The sequence below is a fragment of the Sinocyclocheilus anshuiensis genome, unplaced genomic scaffold (assembly GCF_001515605.1).
Source record: "Sinocyclocheilus anshuiensis isolate Anshui unplaced genomic scaffold, SAMN03320099.WGS_v1.1 scaffold88, whole genome shotgun sequence".
NCBI classification, from domain to species: Eukaryota; Metazoa; Chordata; class Actinopteri; order Cypriniformes; family Cyprinidae; genus Sinocyclocheilus; species Sinocyclocheilus anshuiensis.
Genome location: NW_015555728.1, coordinates 831939 through 853348, shown reverse-complemented (window position 1 = coordinate 853348; position 21410 = coordinate 831939). Strand labels below are relative to the sequence as shown.

The window sequence follows — 21410 nt, the reverse complement described above, 5'->3', positions numbered from 1 at the left end:
GTAGTTTTAAAATCATTTAAATTTGTTGAAAAGCTTTAAACTGACTAATAATGAATTCAATCAAAAAATAAACAATTAAAAAAAATAATAAAATTGTTTACCTGTATGTCATTAAGTGGCATCAAAGAACCGTGAACATGTGAATACGAGGTTAAATTATTGAAATTATTATTATTAAATTATTAAAATCTCAGGGTGTACTTCAAGAAAATATTTTAGGCCAAAAGGGGTTCAGATGACAAAAAAAGTTTAGGAATCCCTGATTTAAATGGTCCTGTAAATGACAAGTAAAAAAAATATTAAGGAATAAAAATATAACATATATTACAAAACTATTAATCGACAATTACAAATAAATGTAAAAGGTATATTGATTGCTAATAAAAATGCTCACTGCAAAAAGAGATTTTCTTAATCAGTATTTTGTCTCGTTTTCCAGTATAAATACCTAAACATTCTTAAATCAAGAAACATTTACTTGTGATGAAAAATGACCTATGATATTAAACCTTGTTTTCTGAAAAATGTAATATATTGTTAACTAAGTTTATGCTTAAAATAAGAAGAAAAAATCTGCCAGTGAAGTAAGAAAAACAGATTTTCACTTTGAAATAAGTCTATTTCTTACCCCATTGGCATGTTTTCTTTTTTCAAGTTTAAAATCCTGAAATGATAAATGTGCCATTTCTGCTCAATTTCAGAATGTTTCCACAGTTCCATCTTGAATTTCTCCATTCAAAGTGATAGAAAAAGTGTGAAGATAATTTTAAGGTAGCAAACTTAGCTTTTCAGTTTTAGTGAGGTTAGTTTTTGCTGTTGTTGTATGTATTTATTTATTTTAAAACTGTGTACAATGAACTAGAACGGCCGGTGTAACCAGATTATGACAGATGCAGTGAATTTGGGCAGTGAGTTCCACCCCTGATCTCACACAATCTCTCTCGACCTAACAATACAACGCACAAGTAAACACTCCAATCCGACACAATTCTCAGTTCATAGGAAACTCCAAATTTAAATGTTTTCCCTTTCTCAACTTTACCGTAATGTTCCCGCCTGTTTCGTGTGTACCGAGCTTTTGTTCCTCGAGGCATAGCCATGAAGATGGTGATCAGTTAACAGTACAGAGTAAAATCACCCTTTAACTTGTGTGTCTGGGTGTGGCTCACAAAGCTGCTTGTGTAGGCTACCTCAGGAAGTTCATTCAGTCAGTCAGTCAGATTACATGAAGAGAGGGGATTATGACAGGTATGGGAACCTCTTTGACTCATTGAATTTTTTTGAATTAGAGTCAATCATCTTCCTACACCATATTAAACTATTTTATGGTCAAAATGATTGGTCAGATAAGATTGACTGTGTTGTTAAGTGCTTATGTATGCCTGTCACAAATATTTAATGTACCATGTGTGGCCTAGCCAGGAAACTCCCAGCCAGACTGATCCAGCTCTGTTTGATTCAGCAATTCTGAGAGGCGGCAGGAAGGGGGCGGGGTTTAGATGGTATTATTACGTCACTGCATATGACACAGGCTCACCTCATTCTCCATTCACATGCTTCCACCGCGTCCATGTGCGAGGCTCCGCCCACTCACATGCGCTTTACTCATGCCTCTGTCTCATTGTCAGCGCGTTCGTCTCTCTCCCAACTGTGTGCCTCTTTGTCTTTCACTCCCATGTTTATACGCTCTCCTTCACTTCTGCTTCTCTCTCGCTCTGAGACACTTATGCTGTTTGCTAGATGTCTGTGGTTCAAGCCCTTGTGCTAGAGCGCAAAAGCAGACCGTTTTGAGGTTCATTTCATTTTGCTATTATTTTTGTATTTAAAGGGATAGCTCACCCAAAAATGTGAATTTGATGAAAATGTACTCATCCTCAGGCCACCCGAGATGTAGATGAGTTTGTCTCTTTATCAGAATAGATTTGGAAAATTTTAGCATTAAGTCGCTTGCTCACCAATAGATCCTCTGCAGTGTCAGAATAAGAGTCCAAACAGCGCATAAAAACATCACAAAAATCCACAGGTAATCTTCATGACTCCAGTCCAGTCCATCAGTTAACATCTTGTGAAGTGAAAAGCTGCAGAGTAAGAAACAAAACCATCATTAAGATGTTTTTAACTCCAAGCCATTTCGTCCAGCTAAAATAACGTTCCATGATACATAATATTGCTTTCTCCAGTGAAAAGTCATCTAGTCTGAATCAGAGAGAAATATGCACAGGTCAAGCATTGTTTACAAGCACAAACAAGTCCAAAACATTTCCAAGTGATGTATTTCTCTAAATCGGTTCCAATGAAGAAACAAACTCTTTTTGGGTGAACTATTCCTTTAATAAGATTTGATGAATCAAAAAGGACAAAAAAAAAAAAAAAGAGTGCCAAGCATCCCACAGGTGGGACGAACTATTCCTTTAATAAGATTTGATGAATCAAAAGGAAAAAAAAAAAAAAAAAAGAGTGCCAAGCATCCCACAGGTGGGACGGTGACAGTTAAGGGGTTAATATAATACATGGGGTTATTATTCAGTAATTCCATGAGTTACTTCTTAAGAGGGGCATCTTCCCAGTTCTTATCAGCAAGAATATATAGCAAAGAATGTGTCCCTTACATCTTCTTCTGTGAATGCGGTTATTTTGGTTTGTAAAAATGTCTGTAATTACATCTAATTAAATATATGTTGGAGGTTCATGGCTTCTGTCTCCTGATTAGTCATAAGCAAGATTTGCAATGTGTTCAGATTATTTTCCAAACACACAAGACAGACCTGACTGACAGAGAGTTCAGAACTGGAATGTTGGTATTGTGGTGCAACAAACTTCAGCTGAAAAAGATACAAGCTTGCATGGCATAAAATAATAATGCATAAAAATGTTTCAGATCATTTGAGAAAAAAGAATAATCTACAATACTAACAAAATCATATACAATGTAAATCATGTTTACTGGTATTTTTTATTTTAATATAAAATGTGAGTCAAATATGAGTATATTGTGAAAATATGAGTCAAATATGACTCACACTCACTGAAGCACATCATAATTGATGTTTTTTCTTTGCTAATAGTGATTACCTAATTGAGACATCATCGCTGTAAGGCAGTAGACTGGAGTGAGAGCTGCAGTGTAAAACACAGTCTCTTAGCGCCTCCATGTGGTTATCAATTATTTTGCCAATTAATCGGCAGCTGACATATGAATTATATAAATAACTGTATACATTATTTAATATGTAAAGTTGTGTGTATGTTGGGGGAACAATCCGCTGTTTTTGAGGGTGGGCTCATTTTAACCCTAACATGGACAAACTTTTCAAGATTTTGTTAAAATATATATATAAATGTATAAGGGAAAGTGCATAATTTTAGATGTCACTTTATTACAATTCCTTTAAATAGTCCTGTAGTGTGACAAATCACTATTTTTGAGTATAACAATTCCACATAGTCTCTTAACTCGTGTATAAAACGTACAATTAGAAAAGATGCTGTTTAAAATTATTTTAGACGTATAGCATTTCATACTGAAGGGACACTGCTGTCACCGCTTGAAATGCTGACCACTCAATTTCAGTTCAAAAACATTGAGAACTAGTCTAGAAGCATGAATAAATGACTATCTGCTACTAAATTAGAACTTGTTTGTTGTATAGTGGGCATGAAGCAAATGTAATCGAGAGCTGTGTTCCTACTTGAGAACTCTCATAAACAGTAAGGACAGGTGAGACAGACAGCTAAGCGCCTCTGATTAGAGCTGTGTGTGAGAGAGTGTCACAAATACCTGCAGTGTATTATCATGAAACAAGCTATCAAAAATAAATAAATAAATAAATATACCTAAAAACAACTAGATACTATGTATCTGGAACTGGAACCACTCGTCTTCCAGCCACATAGACTTCAGTAATATTTCGATCGTCACCTTTTCAAAACAAATATATTAAGAACTTAGATAAGACAGGAATCTCTGAATTAAAGGGATATTTAAAACAAACAAAAAAAAGCATTTCAAAATGTTTCTTTAGCAACTTACCTAAATTTAAAAACTTCTCCAAAATGACCTGTTAAAAAAAGCACATCAAATGAGGCATTCTTTATAATTTATGTATGCAAAAGATATTAATTGATATTGATTGTTTTTGCAATAAGACCAGTGTGTTTGCGTATAACCACACACTAAAAGCATTAAACCAATTGATGTTGTTTTCTCAGTATGAGGGCGGGAAAGGTCAGTAGTACATCTGTTGTACCTTGGGGCCTTCACCAGGAAACAAATCGATTGGTCCATCGGGAACGCAAACATTCACTCGCAGGGCATCAAAGTCCTTTCCAACCACAAAGTTTCCGATCTGATCATCCAGTGAGAGGGCTGTAGGGAGTGGGGAGAACAACCAGGCAAGTTTATATAGTGTACTGTGCTAGTATTAAATAACATGCTTGTCAATGAGAGCTGGAATCTTACCTTCACTGCCTCCAAGTGTAGCCAATCTGAAAACCTCCTCAAAGCTCAGAGTCTTATGCTGAGGATCCTGGATGGTCAGGGTTTTGGACGTATCAAGAGTTCTTCGCATAGCATCTAGCATGGATGGGGAGTAGCCTCCTGCTACATCTACATACGGCACAGACAAAACCATAAAATGCACACAATACACAATATCCAAGGGATAATGACCAACTGTACATATCCTGCCAAATACATGGCTACTCACAAATAAATACATAGACCTGGACATGAAATGATTTGAGTTTACATGTATAGCCTATTATCTTAAAGCTTTTGCTAAGAAAGAATATTCCTCTACAATGTACAAAATGGCCTAGCAACAATTTATTAATCAGGGATTCAGTAATAGAAACAAAAAACGTCACCTGTCCCCAAACACAATTTCACTCTGTGGTTCAAAACATTGCGCACATTTAGCATCCCACTGCAAACCCTGGGATGGAAAAAGAGACAATAAATGAAAAAAATACAACATGTATTAGAATATTTTAAAGGGATCTGAAAATGAATACTACTAATAAAAGGCTTGAGGTGCTTACGAAATGTTACTGTTTGGACAGTGAGAGATTGCAGATCCTGTTTCACGGAAGATCTCCAGTTCTTCATCAGTTAGGTGACAACCATGGGCCATTACAGTCTGCAATAGTCAGTTTACATAATTTAATTCCAAACCAATTTCAAGTCTTAAATCTAACCTTTTATATTACTAAGATTCTGCAAAGGTTCAATATAACAGCTGGAATAACTGGAAAGGTGCTTTATATTCAAAATAACCATATATTTAGAATATTAATGAATGAATTAATCATTTTTTTGAGCCAGTTCATTGAAAATAACCAAATTTAACTCAATAATCCAAAATTAAAAACTCTTTAAAATCATCAAATGTGTTGTTCCACAAGTTAATAAAGTGTAAATAAAGAAAATGAATAAATAATTTTTTTTTTTTTTTTGGTGTACTATTCTTTAAATCATAGGTCTCATAAGTCAGAAATATGATTTGCACTTAGATCAGTGAGGAAGAGCATCATCTATTCAGAGCAGGGAATTTGTATGCTCAAACAAATGGCAATGCACTCCACTGTTCTGAACTCTTGATTACAAACTCATTTTACAAAGCACATGATTCAGAACCTCTCAAGCAAGCCCTTTACACCCACAGGGCTAATGACAACAAACCAAAATACGTAAAATACCTTCATTAAAAACATATTGGTTCATCAGATAAGTGCAGCTTTATATGAAATATTCATATATATCTTCTTAAACTCACAAAACTGTATATTGTCAAACAGCTGCATGTATTTGTGTTGCTACAATTTTAAAGACTCAAACCCATTCTACACCAGGAGTTCCTCCCTATTTATTCATTTTTAAGGGCAAAGGTGGTTTAAAATATTACTACACCTTTCAAAAAGAAAAAAAAATAATAAAGGCAAGTAACAAATTTCATTCATCTCATTACAGGTGCATAGTACCCTAAGGTAAAGTGGTTTTCCAATAATGACTGTATTTGTAATGGAATTACAGATGAAACTGTTAAAAAAAGACTGACATTTGCTTATGTCATGCATAGACTTCAGACTTCCACACTTGGACTCTGTATATGCTCATTACATATAGTCACGTTGCAACACAATTTAGAACATAAAATCTACAAAATTCTACAACGAATCAGTAACAAAGGTATCTATGTAGAAAAAAAATATAAAGTAATATATTAGACAGACAAAAAATATATAAAAATATATGTCATCAGGTCTTTAATGTATAATGATCATCTCTGAATATCACTCACTCTATCTGTAAGCAGGTTGTGCATGAGGTAAACATCAGTGTAGGATTTACAGCTTGGGAACAATGTTTTCACAAGCTCCACTTCCTCTTCGTTCTCACTGATGCGACTCTATAGGTTTAATGATTGCAGAAAAACAGGTGTTAATCATTTTACTTGGTGTCTGTTAGTGTTTATCTTATGATTTACAGCAGCTTAACTGTTAATTATTATTAACTATTGAGTTTAGAATATCAGTTTATAATATTTACAGCATTTATTTATAATATTACAATTACAATTTATAATTATAATTATTTTTATAAAGCAAAATTGCACAGAATCTCTATTATAAAGGCTGATGGACTATCTGAACGTGTGCACGTTTCTTAATATTCAAACAGAATGTAAACTTCCATCTTAAAGGCCAGTACACAAAGCTGAAAACACCCATAGTTCACCTCATTATCACCTTTTACAAGAATTATTAACATGAAGAACTGAAAGTTCTAATACCATAACAAGTATAAGGCCATGTGTCAATCAAAAACTCTTAGGCCCCGATCAGACAGAACAAGTTTTTTTGCAGTGAGAGGCACCTTTTTTTAATTGTTTTCTATTGGCAGTGAGCATTTTGCAAGCTGTTTATGCCTCGCGTTTTTGTAGGAGCTCTCTGAGTGCCTGAAGTTGAAAAGAAATCAACTCTGAGCAGAAAAGCGCCCGGTGTCATTTTTTTTTCAATTGTCCAATCGAATGAATGGAGAGGCGGGCCTTCCGTTGTGGTGATGGATGCACTATAATCCTTGATTAGACTGACAGGACAGCGAATTTGGTGGGTGCCTAGCAACATAAAAAAACCTCAGTGCACAGCTCTTTTAAATTAAAAACAGTCAACCAAAAAAAGGCAGTGTGGTGCACCTCGTGTTTTCAAACCTGAAAAACGCGTTCTGTCTTATTGGGGCCATCATACCATCACCGCCTGGTACGGGAACTGCTCCACTCTCAACCAGAAAGCCCTGAAGAGAGTTGTTGAGCTTCCCTCCCTCCAGAACATCTTCACCCAGCTGTGACCATCTACACTCCATGTGTGAGGAAAGCACGGAGGATCATCAGAGACTCCTGTCACCTGAGCCATGAACTGTTCTCAGTGCTCAACTGTTCTCATCATCAAGTCATCATACCACGTTTCAAACTTCTACCATGTGAACAATGCCATAAACCACTTGAATGTTACTTGTATGTTCTTTAACCTTTGTAAATCACTGTTTTTCAAATGTTAATGTGTGAAAGGAGGACAAACCTGAATGTGAAACTTGTTTTTGTTGGCGATTTCACCCAATTCACTGAGCAGTGAGGAGGAACAGGAGGGAGCGAAACAGTCAGATAATATATTTTTATTTTCATATTTACAGAGCCTGAAATAATTATAGGCACAACTATTTAATGCCAACTCTGATCAGCATAACAACTAGAGTTTTATAATAAACCAATTAAATTAATAAGAATGAACCTGTTATTTACCTCCTTTTTGAGAAGCTCTTTGATGAAACTAAAAAAAAAACAAAAACAAAAAAACAAGAGGAAGCAGAATCTTATAACAAATCTATAACAAAAAATCAGACATCAAATCAGTCATTTTGTACAGTGTACATGAGCTTACTAACACTATTGTGTCAGTCACACAGTCCTCCAAAACTGACTGATCTGTCTCCTCTTTACATTCGCTAGGACTTTCTTTGTACTGTGGAACGGCAGAATTGGAGTCCATGCAAACTTTACCCACTAAAGCTCTTTGTCCGAACTTATCTAGTGGAAAAGGGGCAAAAATACTGTATATCACCATCTAAAATCAATGATTGATTTATTATCTTGTGAGATAATTATTATGTACAGCAACATAGTGGACAGAGGATTTTTAAATAATATTGAAGTTTACACAGAGTTATTACAATTTTACTTCACAGAATGATAGGTCACAGTGCACCTCTAATTACATAATATGGAAAAAAGCAAACATAAATGCAGTTACTTAACAGACTGGCAGGAACAAGAGCTAAGACAAGATAGTACAAAGCAAGACTCCAAAGTTTAGAGAAAGGCTGTGTTTGTGCTTGCCAACACAGACACAGTCACAGGGAAAATTCTTTTAATATGTGTGTCCTTGGTTGCATGTGTTTTACCTGCAAGCTCTCCAAGCAGAAGAGAGGCATCAGTGTGTATTGTGGCAAAATAACAAGCAGTAGTGGGGCCGTTCTTTACGGTTCTTCTCTACAGTGCCAAACAGTCAACAAAAAGGGAAAAACGAAAAAGAAATATTTGCAACATGCATTCTATATCCATATCATTTCCATCAATGATTTACCTTACTTTAGAGTTAAATTTATTTAGATGTTATGTAGTCCATTTAAATGAGCTTACCACAACTTTAGTGTAGACATTATTGGCAAATTCCAAGTCTTTATACTTGGCTTCCACAGGGAAAGTGTAAGTGTTGAGCCACTCCAGCAGAGGCAGGTCTAAGGCGGTGCCAGTATAGCTATACTGAGAGGCATGGATGTGTGTATCAACCATTCCAGGCATAAAAAAAACTCACTGTAGAGCAAAATTTAATGCTAACGGAGTAAAATTAAGCAATGGCACTGCACCAAGGTGAGAGCAATGGATATGTGAAGATTTCAAGCTTGTACATGCTTATTATTTCACAAATATTGACATTTTCATCACAAAGCTGGTTTACAAAAAGGGTTTTGCTCTTTTGTTACCTGCTGAATGGTTGTTCTGAATGCAAAAGCGACTGTGTGCACCCTGAACAGACTTATGCTAGACTTAAGTATATTAGACTATAGAATATATACAATTCATATTGATTGATGTACTCACTATTGTCCAAGCTGTTTTATGTCAGAATTTCAAACCCCCACAATTTTGAAAGACTGACCACATCTTGATCTTTTTCAATAAATGCAATCTGTTCAGAAAGAAAAAAAAAATCCCCATTATAAAAAAAAATATATTGAGGTACATTACAAATCAATCAACAAGACAATTTATTATATCTAATACATTGTGGTTAGGACATTTATCTTCGAAATAAAATCAAAAGGAGATGAAACAAATTGTAATGGAGTATTAAACAAACCTTGCCTTTATCGCAAAAGGGTCTGGCTGCAGCTGGCGCTTACACTCTCAGACGTGCCGATGCTGATTGGCTAATTTTTTACCAACGGAGGCACGAGAGCTCAGCGCTCCCCCGGCCTCCCCCTCCCCTTCTCTATCACCTAGCGGTTGTAATTACATCAGCAGATTCGGCACATTCGCGATAGAAAAGCGGCGCTTTCACGTTATGATATTACAACTGTGAAATTACAAACAAAAAATACACATTTTGAGACATGAACTGAAATGAATTGTGAATTTTATTAACATTAAATCGTCCTCCTCCCATTTTCACCTCAAAATTATGGGGAGGCTGTGCCTCCCCTGCCTCCCCCGACGAGCAGCCACTGGAGAATGCACGTCTGAGAGTGCAAGCGCCAAGCTGCAGCCAGACCCTTCTCCTTTATCGTCGACTCCTAAGACACAGTTCTGCAGTATCCCAACCGCAGCTCTCGGTGTGGAGTGCACAAATGTTCCCCTGAAGACGTGCGCAACGCGCGCGGTCGTGTCGTTCCGATTCATTATTGACACAGATTTTTTCAAATGTGTCTTCTCTGAACTTTTATATACGACACGAGGCATTGCAGAATTCCTGGGAAGTGTATATTGAGATAACCCGGTAATCATTACAACAGCTCTAAGCGCGTCATAGCGTCGATCCAATCAAATTTTACTGCGCCATTGGTACGATTTGTAATTGGTGATCGCACACCACCGCCTATTTTCTTGATTTTGATATTTTAATTACTCGCTGCTACAAATAACAAAAACAACAACAACAATAATAATAATAATAATACAATTTAAACGTTTTCAAGTGTATATTATTATTTTATTACACACCTGCATACGGGTCTCCCCTATTGCTTCATAACTTAACTGCATGACAAAAATCCAGGATTAAAGGTTACAGTTCCGCAAATCGTACACAGAACAGTTTGCATTTGGTTTCTGTGTTCAGGACTTTGCGTCACAGGTGGTTCAGATGCTGCACAAAGGGTGAAACAAACTATTTTTAATTTCCTTAAACATTACGAGAGATTTCCCTGAAAATCTTGAAATAGTTGGCTATGACCTCATAGCATTACGTCTGCGATCACATGGTGATCTAACATGTGTTACTATACCTTTTGATTCAGAAAAGATATTCTGCAGAGCTATGTTGGTTCCACTTTATACTAGCTGTACTTACATTAGAAAAGATTACTTGCTAGATGCAAATGTGCTTATTGTTATATTGCAAAATATATTTGCAGTGTATTTGCTTATATTGTAAAACACTTGCTGCTATTGAGGTGGGATATGGTTAAGGTTAGGGATAAGTTTAGAGGTATGGGTAGGTTTAAGGGTGGGTTAAATGGCGTAATTACAGCACTATTTACAGAAAATAATTACAGCAGTAATCACGTATGCATTTTTAAAAAACATTGTTAAAAAGTACAATGTAAATACATGTATCCACACAATAGGTTCATTGGAAATTATTAATTTAAATGTTAGTACATAATAGCTAATGATGCTTAATATAAAGTAGGTCCCCTGTACTTTTGCAGCCACTCATGATATGCAAGAGGATATTTAAAAAAAGAAAAGAATATCACAGACAGCAAGACAGAAAACAGGACAATGAAGTTGTAGATTTAACATTGAATGTAATTCAGTATTTTCTAAACAGACAGCTGTCTAAGCAGTACAAAATTTGCATGTAGGTCTTTTATTAAATGGACCTGTTTCATCAGTATTTCCCATTTCTGTTTTTTTTTTTTCACCAAATGTGCTTCATATGATAATAAAACACATTTCATTCACACAGCTTCTCAATAACATGAATGCTATCAAAATGCTTGTGTTGATTTAATAAACAAGACTGAGGGTTTCGGCATATTACGGTTTCAGTTCCTCCAAGATCACAGTAAGGGGTCTAGATGAAAACAAACAATCACTACAGCCAACAGGAAAACACCTCCTGGGAGTCTTTCCCCAATTAACAGCAGGTGAACAGGTGAGTGCATGTCCAAAACCCAGCCTCAGGTTTCCATAGATATGTTGTTCTTGGGTTTAGTTGTTTGCTGGTAATGCATAATGAAAATTGCAAATGTCAATTTCCTTCTGCCTCTGAATCACTATCACAGTCATCATTGCAAACGCCCACGTCATCAAAATCTTCATCCTCTTCTTCCTCCTCATCTCTTTTTTTCTGTCTTTTCTCTTTATTTGGCTTGCTGGTGTTCTCTACCTCTTCTTCCTCCTCCTTGTCAAGTCTAAAAACAAAAACCAGACAGATACACTAAAACACCCTAAAACAACTGTGAATTATAAGAACTTAATTTTTTGGTCACAGTTAATAGTTTAACACACTTCAACACATACATGACGGGGTAATTTTAATTAATCTTATTAAAGAAGTGTCTCTAATGATGCACAGTTGATATAATAACAAAGCAGTGAAAGTAGCCAGAAATAAATGAATAATAAAGGAATATTTTACTGTAAATTTACCACTAATGCATATGTCCACAAGATGGCACATGTGCTCTACTGTTTACACATATCTGTACATGGTCAGTCTAAAGTGGCCTGAATCTACTTACGGAATGACAATGTCTTCCTTCTTCCCACATTTCAAACAAAGCTCTAGCTTTAGTGCACATGGCTTGCATATTATGAGATAGGCATCCTTCACTGTTTTCTGAAGACACTTCACACTAGAAAAGGCACAGAAACAACATTTCAGAAATGGGTTCAATGTGGAGGAGTTTATTTGCCTTTCATCTGTTGCTATGCAGTAAATCCTCCCTCATCTCACCATTTTCGTGGCTGTGTAAGGGGCTTGTATTTGTTGTACTTGACTTTCCACTCTAGCACATCTTTGCAGTGCTGGCACAGACCATCATGAACCTTTGCTTTGGCTTTCTGGTAACATCATAAGGGACGATTACACACAAAAACACATGCACCAATAACTTAAACAGCTATATAAACTCCCAGAAAACAATACTGATATTATATAAAATGTAAATCTGATTCTAAACTGTTTATTTCATAACGCGCTTACCTTAACTTGTGCGCTTGCACCATACTTGTCATTTTTGAAGGCTGTTACATTCTGGTGTTTTGGGCCTCGCGATCGGGAAACATTTCCTTTTTGAGAACTCATTTTAACACTAAAATATATGTAGTATATAAACAGTGACTGTTTAAAACACCCGAATAAGAAACCGCGTGGCTTCACACGTTGAAGTGGCTATTGACGCAATGCGAAAACAGCGGAAGTAAATAGCAATTGGCTGCTTTTCAACTTCAAGCGAAAGATTACTAACTTCACTCAACACAGCAAACGTTAAACATGTTGAGCTGTAATGTTTAATTCTTGGTAGCTCAACAAATGTATCATTATCTAGATGTATACATCAACAACAGTAAAATCATTAATCATCATGTTATTGTGTTTTCGACATTGTCCGGGTGCAGCGAGGACGCGTGTGATTGGTTGAGCGCATCTGTCCATTAATCTTATTGGTCATTAGAGCGTTCATCGTTGACGTTAATATCCGGCATTCCGCAAGAAAATCAGAAGAAAGCCAGCTTTGGGCATGCGTTGGTGTGAGATGAGATCACCCTTACCGAACGGATTAGATTAGAAATACTGGTCCATTTAATAACGTCACGCCTGTATTAACACCGTCAGTCTTTGAGCTCGTTTGATCATGAAACACTGACCACATGTTGTCAAGATCGCAAGGACCAGAGGCAGCTTTTGAGGGACTCTTGATCTGGCTAAGTGGACTGAGTGATCGCTTAAAGGGAATCTCCTATTCGACTCTTTTTTTATTTTTATTGAAGATATAACATTCACAGGGGATACAGTGTCCTATTCGACTCATCTGATACAGTGACTTCACCAGATCTAAGCGTTCCTGCCTTCACCAACGCTTCCAGCATCAGGACCTTCCAGTACAGGTAGAGTACGGTTTTAATGAGCTAACGTTAATTAGCTGACCATGCTAATCAAATAGTTCGCGTGAGCCTTTTCAATTAAAGCTGTTACACTCCTTTAGACAATGGAATTAAAATGTTAACTAAGCTTATTTCAGTTAGCAAACACTTCTGGTTCAGTTGAGGTCTGTGTCGTTCTCTGATACCTTAAAATCATGTAATTTACTAATAACGATGTAGATCATGCTATCAAATACTTAAATGTTTTATAGATACATCTATTATAATAAACAGGTCTCTGATGTTTATTTGAATATATATGTATTCATGTGTACAAAGTGATTGTTTAATACTTCAGGGGGGAAAAAATCTTAAAAAATAAAAAAGTGAGTGAAATAACCAGTTCTTGTACTTCACCCATTCTGATCTATAAATAGAAAAAATATTAATGGAAGCCAAACATTTGGAATGTTGTGTGTGAAGTCCAAAACACCCAAACAACAAGATGGTTTCCTGCTCAATGAAACTGAGGGTGAGGGTTTGATTATCATGGGTCAGATCTGGTTCTGATTCACATTGTTTTTATCACTATGGTCCACCAGTTAGTTAAGAAAACAGTTTAAATAGTTATTTTGGTACTAAATTAATGTGAGGTCACTTACTTGGAGTCCATATTAAGGTGAAGCGATTTCCAGACAAATTTTTGGGATATTAGGAAGTGGTGATGGATTACTGATATGTTTTCCAGATTTGTAAAACACTGGATATTTCAATAAGTCTAGTCAAATTTTCTTCTAAGAAACCAAAAAATGAGGGTGTTTTTCAGCTGTCATGACTCATAGATAAAGTGATCTGATAGCACACACGTCAAAGCTATCCTAAGGGTGAAGTCTGAAAGTCATTATTAATGACATCAGATTAGCACAAAGATAGAAACTATTGCCTGCGCTGCAAAACCGGGGTGAATATTGAACATTTTTGTTAATGAAATCTGTTTAGTTCCACCCCAGATACTGTTTCGATTGTATTTTGTATCCTAACAGTGCACATTTAAAACTGAATTACTTGAAACTGCAGGGCATAAACAATTCAAGGACATAATTCACCCATTGTATTGGATCACTAGATGTTAGTTACTGTCTAGTTCAGTGGAGATTAACTAACAGGTCTGCATATTTTCTTATCTTAAGTAAACTATTATGGTTTTCTTCGAGTAAAGATTGTTTGCAAATATGGTGTGTTGGCTAAAGATGATAAAGGTGATATGTCTGATTTGGTGCTTTTTCAAATGTGTTTTTAAGTTCTTTCTTCTATCTCCTCTGACTATGCAGATTACGCCCTTGATGCTTGACCTTTAAAAATGTAGCTCACCCAAAAATGAAAATAAATGATCATTTACTCTTCAAGCTGTATGATATTCATAATTCTGTGGAACACAAAATGAGATATTTTCAAGAATGTTTCAGCTGTTAGTCCAAACAATGAAAATCAGCGGGGTTCAAACCAACGTTGGACCCCACTGACTTTCATTGTATGGACAAAAAAACACTGACATTTTTCAAAATATCTTCTTTTGTGCTCCTTATGCCGAGTTCACACTGCACGATTTCCATATATTTTGTGCAGTCGTATGTTTATTTTCCTCAAGTTTCATCAGTTAAAATGTCTCTACCTCCGTTGTGCGTTTTATTCAGCGATAACTGGATACCTTCCTGGAGCATCGTCAGTAGTAATTCACGAGTTTCTGTGCAAGAGCGCCCTCCGGCTTCCAGTATGAATTAAACCGTCTTTACATTACGTGTGAACGCATTAACCTCTTAAGACCCGGCAAAACATTTTAAGAAAAAATTGTTATTTTTTGATGTCATTACATTGTTTAGAGCATTAAAAAAATTTAAACAAAAAAAAAAAAAAGTAAAAAATTATATTTCATTAATAAGTCTCAGGAGGTTAATGCTCACCCTATTTTGGGTAAAAATAGGAAAGATAATACTTTTCTTAAAAGAAACAGGATTCCCTGAATTATCGTCATTGATATCGTTATCGTAATAAATACCAGAAATATCGTGATATATTTTAAAGCCCATATCGCCCATCCCTACATACAGGTTTGAAATGACATGTGGGTGAGTAAATGACAGGATTTATCCTTTTAAAACACATCTGTTTTGTTTGTTTGTATTGTACTTTGTTTGCACCCCACTCATTTGCCAATCTGCTGTGTTCTTCTTCTCAAATGAAGGATGAATCACCTATCTTTGAATGAGTTATGTTGCCTATTCTGCTGTCCGCCGTGCCCGAGCAGAATAGCTTCCAAGCTGGCCTTCCTTCCACCGGAGCCCACTTACACCCTGATGTGTGATGAGAGCGGCAGCCGCTGGACCCTCCATCTTTCTGAGCGTGCGGATTGGCAGTACTCTGTCCGGGAGAAGGACACCATTGAGTGCTTCATGACCCGGACATCTAGAGGGAACCGAATCGCTTGTATGTTTGTGCGATGTTCTCCCAACGCTCGCTACACCTTATTGTTTTCCCATGGTAATGCTGTAGACTTGGGCCAGATGAGTAGCTTCTACATCGGCCTGGGGTCCCGCATCAACTGTAACGTGTTCTCCTACGACTACTCGGGTTACGGGGCAAGCTCAGGGAAGCCTTCGGAGAAGAATTTGTATGCTGATGTGGACGCTGCCTGGCATGCACTACGAACAAGGTGAGCAGTTTCTGTTTTCTGTTTTAAATTTTTTGAGTCTGTTCAGACAGACTGTTTTTCTGTTGTTGTCATCAGTAGTGTTCATCAGGTTTGCTATATGTATTGTGCCTCTTACATCACATTTCCCCATCTGAAGTCACACTGGCCTCTTACCACACTTCCAAGAGTTTTTTTTTTTTTATGTATATATATATGAACTGTATGTGTAATGACAGTTCCATCAGCCGACTAGTCGATTAGTAATGTCAACTTGTTGACTTGTATATGAAAAAAAGATTTTGCAGGGTTTTTTTTCTTTAATATTTGTAAATATAAGTTACAATTTAAAATAAGAGTTTTCTATTTTAATATATTTCAAAATATATTAATTTTTCCCTGTGAGGGCAAAGTTGAATTTTCAGCAGCCATTACTAGTCTTCAGTGTCACATGAGAAACAATTCTCAATATGATCAGTGTTTTGCTGCTTAATATTTTTGTGGAAACTGATCATTTTTTCGGGATTCTTTGATGAATAGAAAGTTAAAAAGAACAGCATTTATTTTAAATCAATTTTTTGTAACAAAAAAAAAAGCACTTTTGATCAGATTAATGAATCTTGCAGGGTTTTTTTTCTTTAATATTTGTAAATATAAGTTACAATTTAAAATAAGAGTTTTCTATTTTAATATATTTCAAAATATATTAATTTTTCCCTGTGAGGGCAAAGTTGAATTTTCAGCAGCCATTACTAGTCTTCAGTGTCACATGAGAAACAATTCTCAATATGATCAGTGTTTTGCTGCTTAATATTTTTGTGGAAACTGATCATTTTTTCAGGATTCTTTGATGAATAGAAAGTTAAAAAGAACAGCATTTATTTGAAATCAATTTTTTGTAACAAAAAATAATGCACTTTTGATCAGATTAATGAATCCTTGCTGTATAGAAGAACCTTTAAACTGTAGTGTATATGTGAAATATATTTTCAGTGAAGTGCTTTATTTTGCTGCTGGACAGCTGTCTTCCCATTTAAAGCCATGTCTCACATTTTTAAATTCTTTTTTAAGTGTATAGTTTTTAAGATGCAGTGTTAAGTTAAATGTAGCCCCACTTTTAAAAACTTATGTTGAGACACTATGTTCTGTTCCATTGCATACCATCTAGATGCTTTTGAAATCAAGAACGTGCTCCTTAGGGGTTGGTTCTCACAGAATGTGCTTTTATATTCCACTGTACGTTTTTTATTAATTTTTTTATGTAAACAACATGCTCTTCATGGACATCTTTGAGTGCTGTGCCACATCTCGCTGCTTTTTCAGCGGCTATGTCTTGTCAACTTAAAAGATGTTCGACTTCTAAAAAAATGCTTCTGGAGACCCTGTGTTCTTTTCCCTTTTCAATCCTGCATCTTTTTAAGCACAAGAATGTGTTTTGTGTGAATAGCGCTTAGAAATGTGTCAAGTGAATCTGAATTATACGGCAAACCACCAACCACCAAAAATATGTAGTTTTCCACACATACAACCCACCCAATTTTTATTGATCTGTAAAATAGATTACTCTGCTTCTGGTCTAGTCAGTGTTGCGGTTTGTTCTTCGGGCCAGGCCTCAAATGTTTTAATTAGGGCTGCACGATAAATCGCATGCGATATTTAATGCGCATCTTGTCAGAAAGCCGGTTCTGTAATCAGCGGTAAATCTCCATCACCTGCGGGCTTTCACATTGAGCAGCATTAACTACACAGAGCCGTTGTTCACTGACGAGCTGCGCAAAACCACGGTCATATTCGCTCGATTTTTTGCGCAGCTCGTAAGTGGACAACGGCTCAAGATGCGCGTTAAATATCGCATGTGATTTATCGTGCAGCCCTAGTTTTAATTTGTATGGCTCTTTGGTATCTGTTGTGCCTTTGTCCTTGTGAATCCCTTGGGGTATATATTTAATATTGCCTTCTACCTCTTAGACCCCATCCCCCATCCAAATGTCCTCTGCATCTTTTAAATGCTTACAGGATGAAAATTGTGCCTCTCAGAATGTCAATGTTTTAGTTTTAGCACATGTATTAGCACATGTTTTAGTTCAGACTGCGGTTGTGTTTAGATTTTTGAAGTGTGCATTTTCATTTCCTCATAGTTAAGAGAAGCACACATACTCAGACTGAAATGTTGTTGTTTTTTTTCCATTAGCAGCTGGGTATTTGACACTGTGGACATAGAGAAACTATCTCAAGGTCATGCATTTTATCATGTGCCCCAAATTCTTATCTGTCTTTCCGTGTCATCTGTGGTTGTTGGCCATGTGAATTTAGTTCCGTTAATTGTGTGTACTTCGATGTTGCAGTGTCGTCGTTCATGCAAGAGAGAGAAAACATACAAAAAGGCTTTGTGCCTGTAATCACATTAATGTTTTGGGTACGTTTGTAAAACAGCCATGTGCCTGTGTTGCTGCTGCACCCGTGTATGTGTGCAACTGTGCATGCATGCACGTGGTGTCAGAAAACACAGCTGATGCTCTTGAACACATTATTTGACACTGTGGACATAGAGAAACTATCTCAAGGTCATGCACTTTATCATGTGCCCCAAATTCTTATCTGTCTTTCCGTGTCATCTGTGGTTGTTGGCCATGTGAATTTAGTTCCGTTAATTGTGTGTACTTCGATGTTGCAGTGTCGTCGTTCATGCAAGAGAGAGAAAACATACAAAAAGGCTTTGTGCCTGTAATCACATTAATGTTTTGGGTACGTTTGTAAAACAGCCATGTGCCTGTGTTGCTGCTGCACCCGTGTACAGTATGTGTGCAACTGTGCATGCATGCATGTGGTGTCAGAAAACACAGCTGATGCTCTTGAACACATTATTTGACAAGTCATATCCCCGAGGGTCGGGTTGTACCTCATGAAGCAGGCCCACGCTGTTCTTCTGGTCACTTTCAATGTTCCCACGCATTGCCATATCAGGCCGGATCATGCCACTCAAGCACACGATTCAGATTAAAGTGTAGATAAACCCGTTCGACTGCCACTCTGAATTTAACTTTTGCTGTTTTCACTTCTGATCCTTTGTGTGCGTCTGTATATGTTTCTGGAAGGTGTTTTGAGAGGAGTATAGTAAGTAAGCCGGCCCGTCCAAATCTTCTCTTATTCCTGTAAAACTGTGGCTCCTGCTGGCAATTTTTTTCTTTATTCATAGAAACACATTTTTTGACCTTTTCAAGAAAAAGCTTGATAGTCTGCCATTGTATGCAGTGCTTTCCCCACCATTTCTGGAGGATAATTTGCATTTTAATCTCATTCTGTCAGAGTTGGCCTGCTTTTTTTTTAAATTAAATTATGCTCAAATAGAGGATTGCAGGATCTTGAAAAATGAACCCATGAAACCTAACCTATGAAATATCTTCACAGTCAAATATGATACCATGTCTTCAAACCTCTTAATTGATACTCAGCATTGGTGTGAGAGGCTTTTTAAAAGCAAATAAATAAAAAGGAAAATTGTGAAATGAATGCTTTGAGCTTGAAATGTTTTGCTACAATATAACATCTTCACAGGCACACATTTCTGTGTGATTTGTGTGAGTGCTTTGGGTTTTCAGGTTTTGATGGGTTAAACTTCACTCAAAAATATAATCCTCCGAACAGCTAGCATAAAGAGCACCAGCCTTTAGGTGTCTGTTGAAAATATTTGCCTTGGAAATTCTCCATCTGATCTCAATCGACGAGAGTGCTTATCAGACCATGCTAATTGACTCAGCGAGGCATGCAACAAAGCTTTTTTTCTCTTCCCTTTGTTGAGTGGCCAGTGAAGAATGATTTGCAATCACAAAAAGCAGCTCTTTCATCAGGTAGAAAGATCACAGTTTTGATTGTGTCCCATGTGTGTTTACTTTGAGTCCTGATCACTCTGTCTGGGTTTATTTTGTGATGTACAACTAACTGTACATTTATTCTGCTTATAACTACTTATAAATAATATTATAATACCATTGTTATAATTGTATTATTACTGTTATTAATAAAAATAAATAAATATATTACTACTTTGTGAATAGAAACTCATAGACTAACACTGTATACTTTGAATGATAGTGTATGTATAAAATAAGTGAACAGCAGGGGTGACCAGTCCTGTCCTCTAACTTCATGATAAGGGCAGCTCCAACCCTGATCAAACACACCTCGACCAGCTAGTTAAGATATTCAGGAGCACTTGATAGTTACACACAGTTAGTGTGTTGGAGCAGGGCTGGAACTGAACTCTTTAGGTAGGTAGATCTTGTTGGAACAGGATTGGGCATCCATTCCTACTGTACAGTATAGAAAATTAGTTGTCACAATGATCAGTTGCAACTTAGAGGACATAATACAAAAATATTTGATTGAGTCTTGGTGATTATTATTCCTATTATCAGTTTTATTTCAATCTAATCTATCAATTTTGCCCCCTTGACCTGGTAAATAATTTTTTGGGTTGCATCGATGTGAGAATTCTGGCTGATGACGATAAACTGACACGTATAAGTATCCAATTAGCATAGTAGTTCTTTCCAACATGTGTTTTAAAGGACGAAACACAAGTAGCGACAGATCTTTTCTTTCATATTGTGATGTACATGTATCTGATTATAAGGAAAAAAATATCAGAGGGCACTTGGTTCTATATATCGGTTGATGAATGGATTTTGAGATGTGGGCGTTGCATGCAAGCTTGCAGTCAGTTGTGGGGGAGCTAAATGATTGGAGAAGTCCGGCATATGTCTCCAGAATGAAGTCTGCCATTTTACTTGAAGATAAGGTTATGACATTTTGAGTTAAAGTTTAAAGGGGTGGTTCATTGCGATTTCACTTTTTTAACGTTAGTTAGTGTGTAATGTTGGTGTTTGAGCATAAACAATATCTGCAAAGTTACGAAGCTGAAAGTTCAATGCAAACGGAGATATCGTCTTTTAAAATTCTGGCAGTTTAATGCCTACAAAAACGGCTGGTAGGGAGTGCGGTTGCCGAACTGTATTAAAGCTTTAATCAGAATAAAACCGTATATTAAAAGCTAACAGAAGCAGTAGCATTTGCAAATAACAGCGTATCTAAAAGTATGAGACAACAGCAAACAAAAATCTTAGGCCTACCATTAAAAGCCGTGCTTGCACAGGGTCTGCGCGATCCTCTTCAATAATATCCTCTGCTTCTCAATCGGGCTCAAATTGATAAGCGATATTAGCGATGCAGTTGTTTACAATACAACCGAGGTGAGGGGCGGGACGCTTAGACGCGCGCTAGAGGAGGTTTAGCCAATCACAACACACTGGGCTAGCTAACCAATCAGAGCCCATCGCCTATTTCTGAGGGAGGGGCTT

The 21410-nt window shown here is 36.6% G+C and overlaps 3 protein-coding genes across 3 annotated transcripts in view; 1 reads left to right on the top strand and 2 right to left on the bottom strand.

Moving 5' to 3' along the window:
• Positions 1-2473: 2473 nt before the first annotated feature.
• Positions 2474-10015, bottom strand: LOC107672768 (guanine deaminase-like). Its single transcript, XM_016466116.1, has 14 exons — positions 9826-10015; positions 9415-9419; positions 8694-9243; positions 8456-8543; positions 7976-8081; positions 7786-7824; positions 7576-7690; positions 6300-6407; positions 5041-5138; positions 4867-4934; positions 4460-4606; positions 4248-4366; positions 4031-4058; positions 2474-3919 (listed from the first exon to the last, which is right to left on the bottom strand). The coding sequence occupies exons 3-14, from the start codon at positions 8853-8855 to the stop codon at positions 3852-3854; spliced, it is 1146 nt and encodes a 381-aa protein (XP_016321602.1). The 5' UTR covers positions 8856-9243; positions 9415-9419; positions 9826-10015; the 3' UTR covers positions 2474-3851.
• Positions 10016-10897: 882 nt separating this feature from the next.
• On the bottom strand, positions 10898-12800 carry LOC107672760 (uncharacterized protein C9orf85 homolog). Its single transcript, XM_016466102.1, has 4 exons — positions 12487-12800; positions 12238-12344; positions 12023-12136; positions 10898-11692 (listed from the first exon to the last, which is right to left on the bottom strand). Exons 1-4 carry the CDS (start codon positions 12586-12588, stop codon positions 11530-11532), a joined length of 486 nt encoding a protein of 161 aa, XP_016321588.1. The 5' UTR covers positions 12589-12800; the 3' UTR covers positions 10898-11529.
• A 463-nt stretch (positions 12801-13263) lies between these two features.
• LOC107672759 (protein ABHD17B) overlaps positions 13264-21410 on the top strand; it is an 18489-nt gene continuing 10342 nt past the window's right edge. Inside the window, exons 1-2 of the mRNA XM_016466101.1 lie at positions 13264-13391; positions 15610-16077. Of these exons, the coding sequence (XP_016321587.1) occupies positions 15611-16077 (467 nt within the window). The 5' untranslated portion in view covers positions 13264-13391; position 15610. The remainder of the gene's footprint in view (positions 13392-15609; positions 16078-21410) is intronic.

Excerpts from the sequence above, each read along its gene's own strand:
- LOC107672760 (XM_016466102.1), bottom strand. The coding sequence starts at position 12,588 with ATGAGTTCTCAAAAAGGAAATGTTTCCCGATCGCGAGGCCCAAAACAC. Across the intron at positions 12,345-12,486 it reads GTGCAAGCGCACAAGTTAAG|AAAGCCAAAGCAAAGGTTCA; the intron begins GTAAGCGCGTTA and ends TGATGTTACCAG. Across the intron at positions 12,137-12,237 it reads CTTACACAGCCACGAAAATG|TGTGAAGTGTCTTCAGAAAA; the intron begins GTGAGATGAGGG and ends TGCCTTTTCTAG.
- LOC107672768 (XM_016466116.1), bottom strand. The coding sequence starts at position 8,855 with ATGCCTGGAATGGTTGATACACACATCCATGCCTCTCAGTATAGCTAT. Across the intron at positions 4,367-4,459 it reads TACACTTGGAGGCAGTGAAG|CCCTCTCACTGGATGATCAG; the intron begins GTAAGATTCCAG and ends CACTCCCTACAG. Across the intron at positions 3,920-4,030 it reads GGAGAAGTTTTTAAATTTAG|GTGACGATCGAAATATTACT; the intron begins GTAAGTTGCTAA and ends TGTTTTGAAAAG.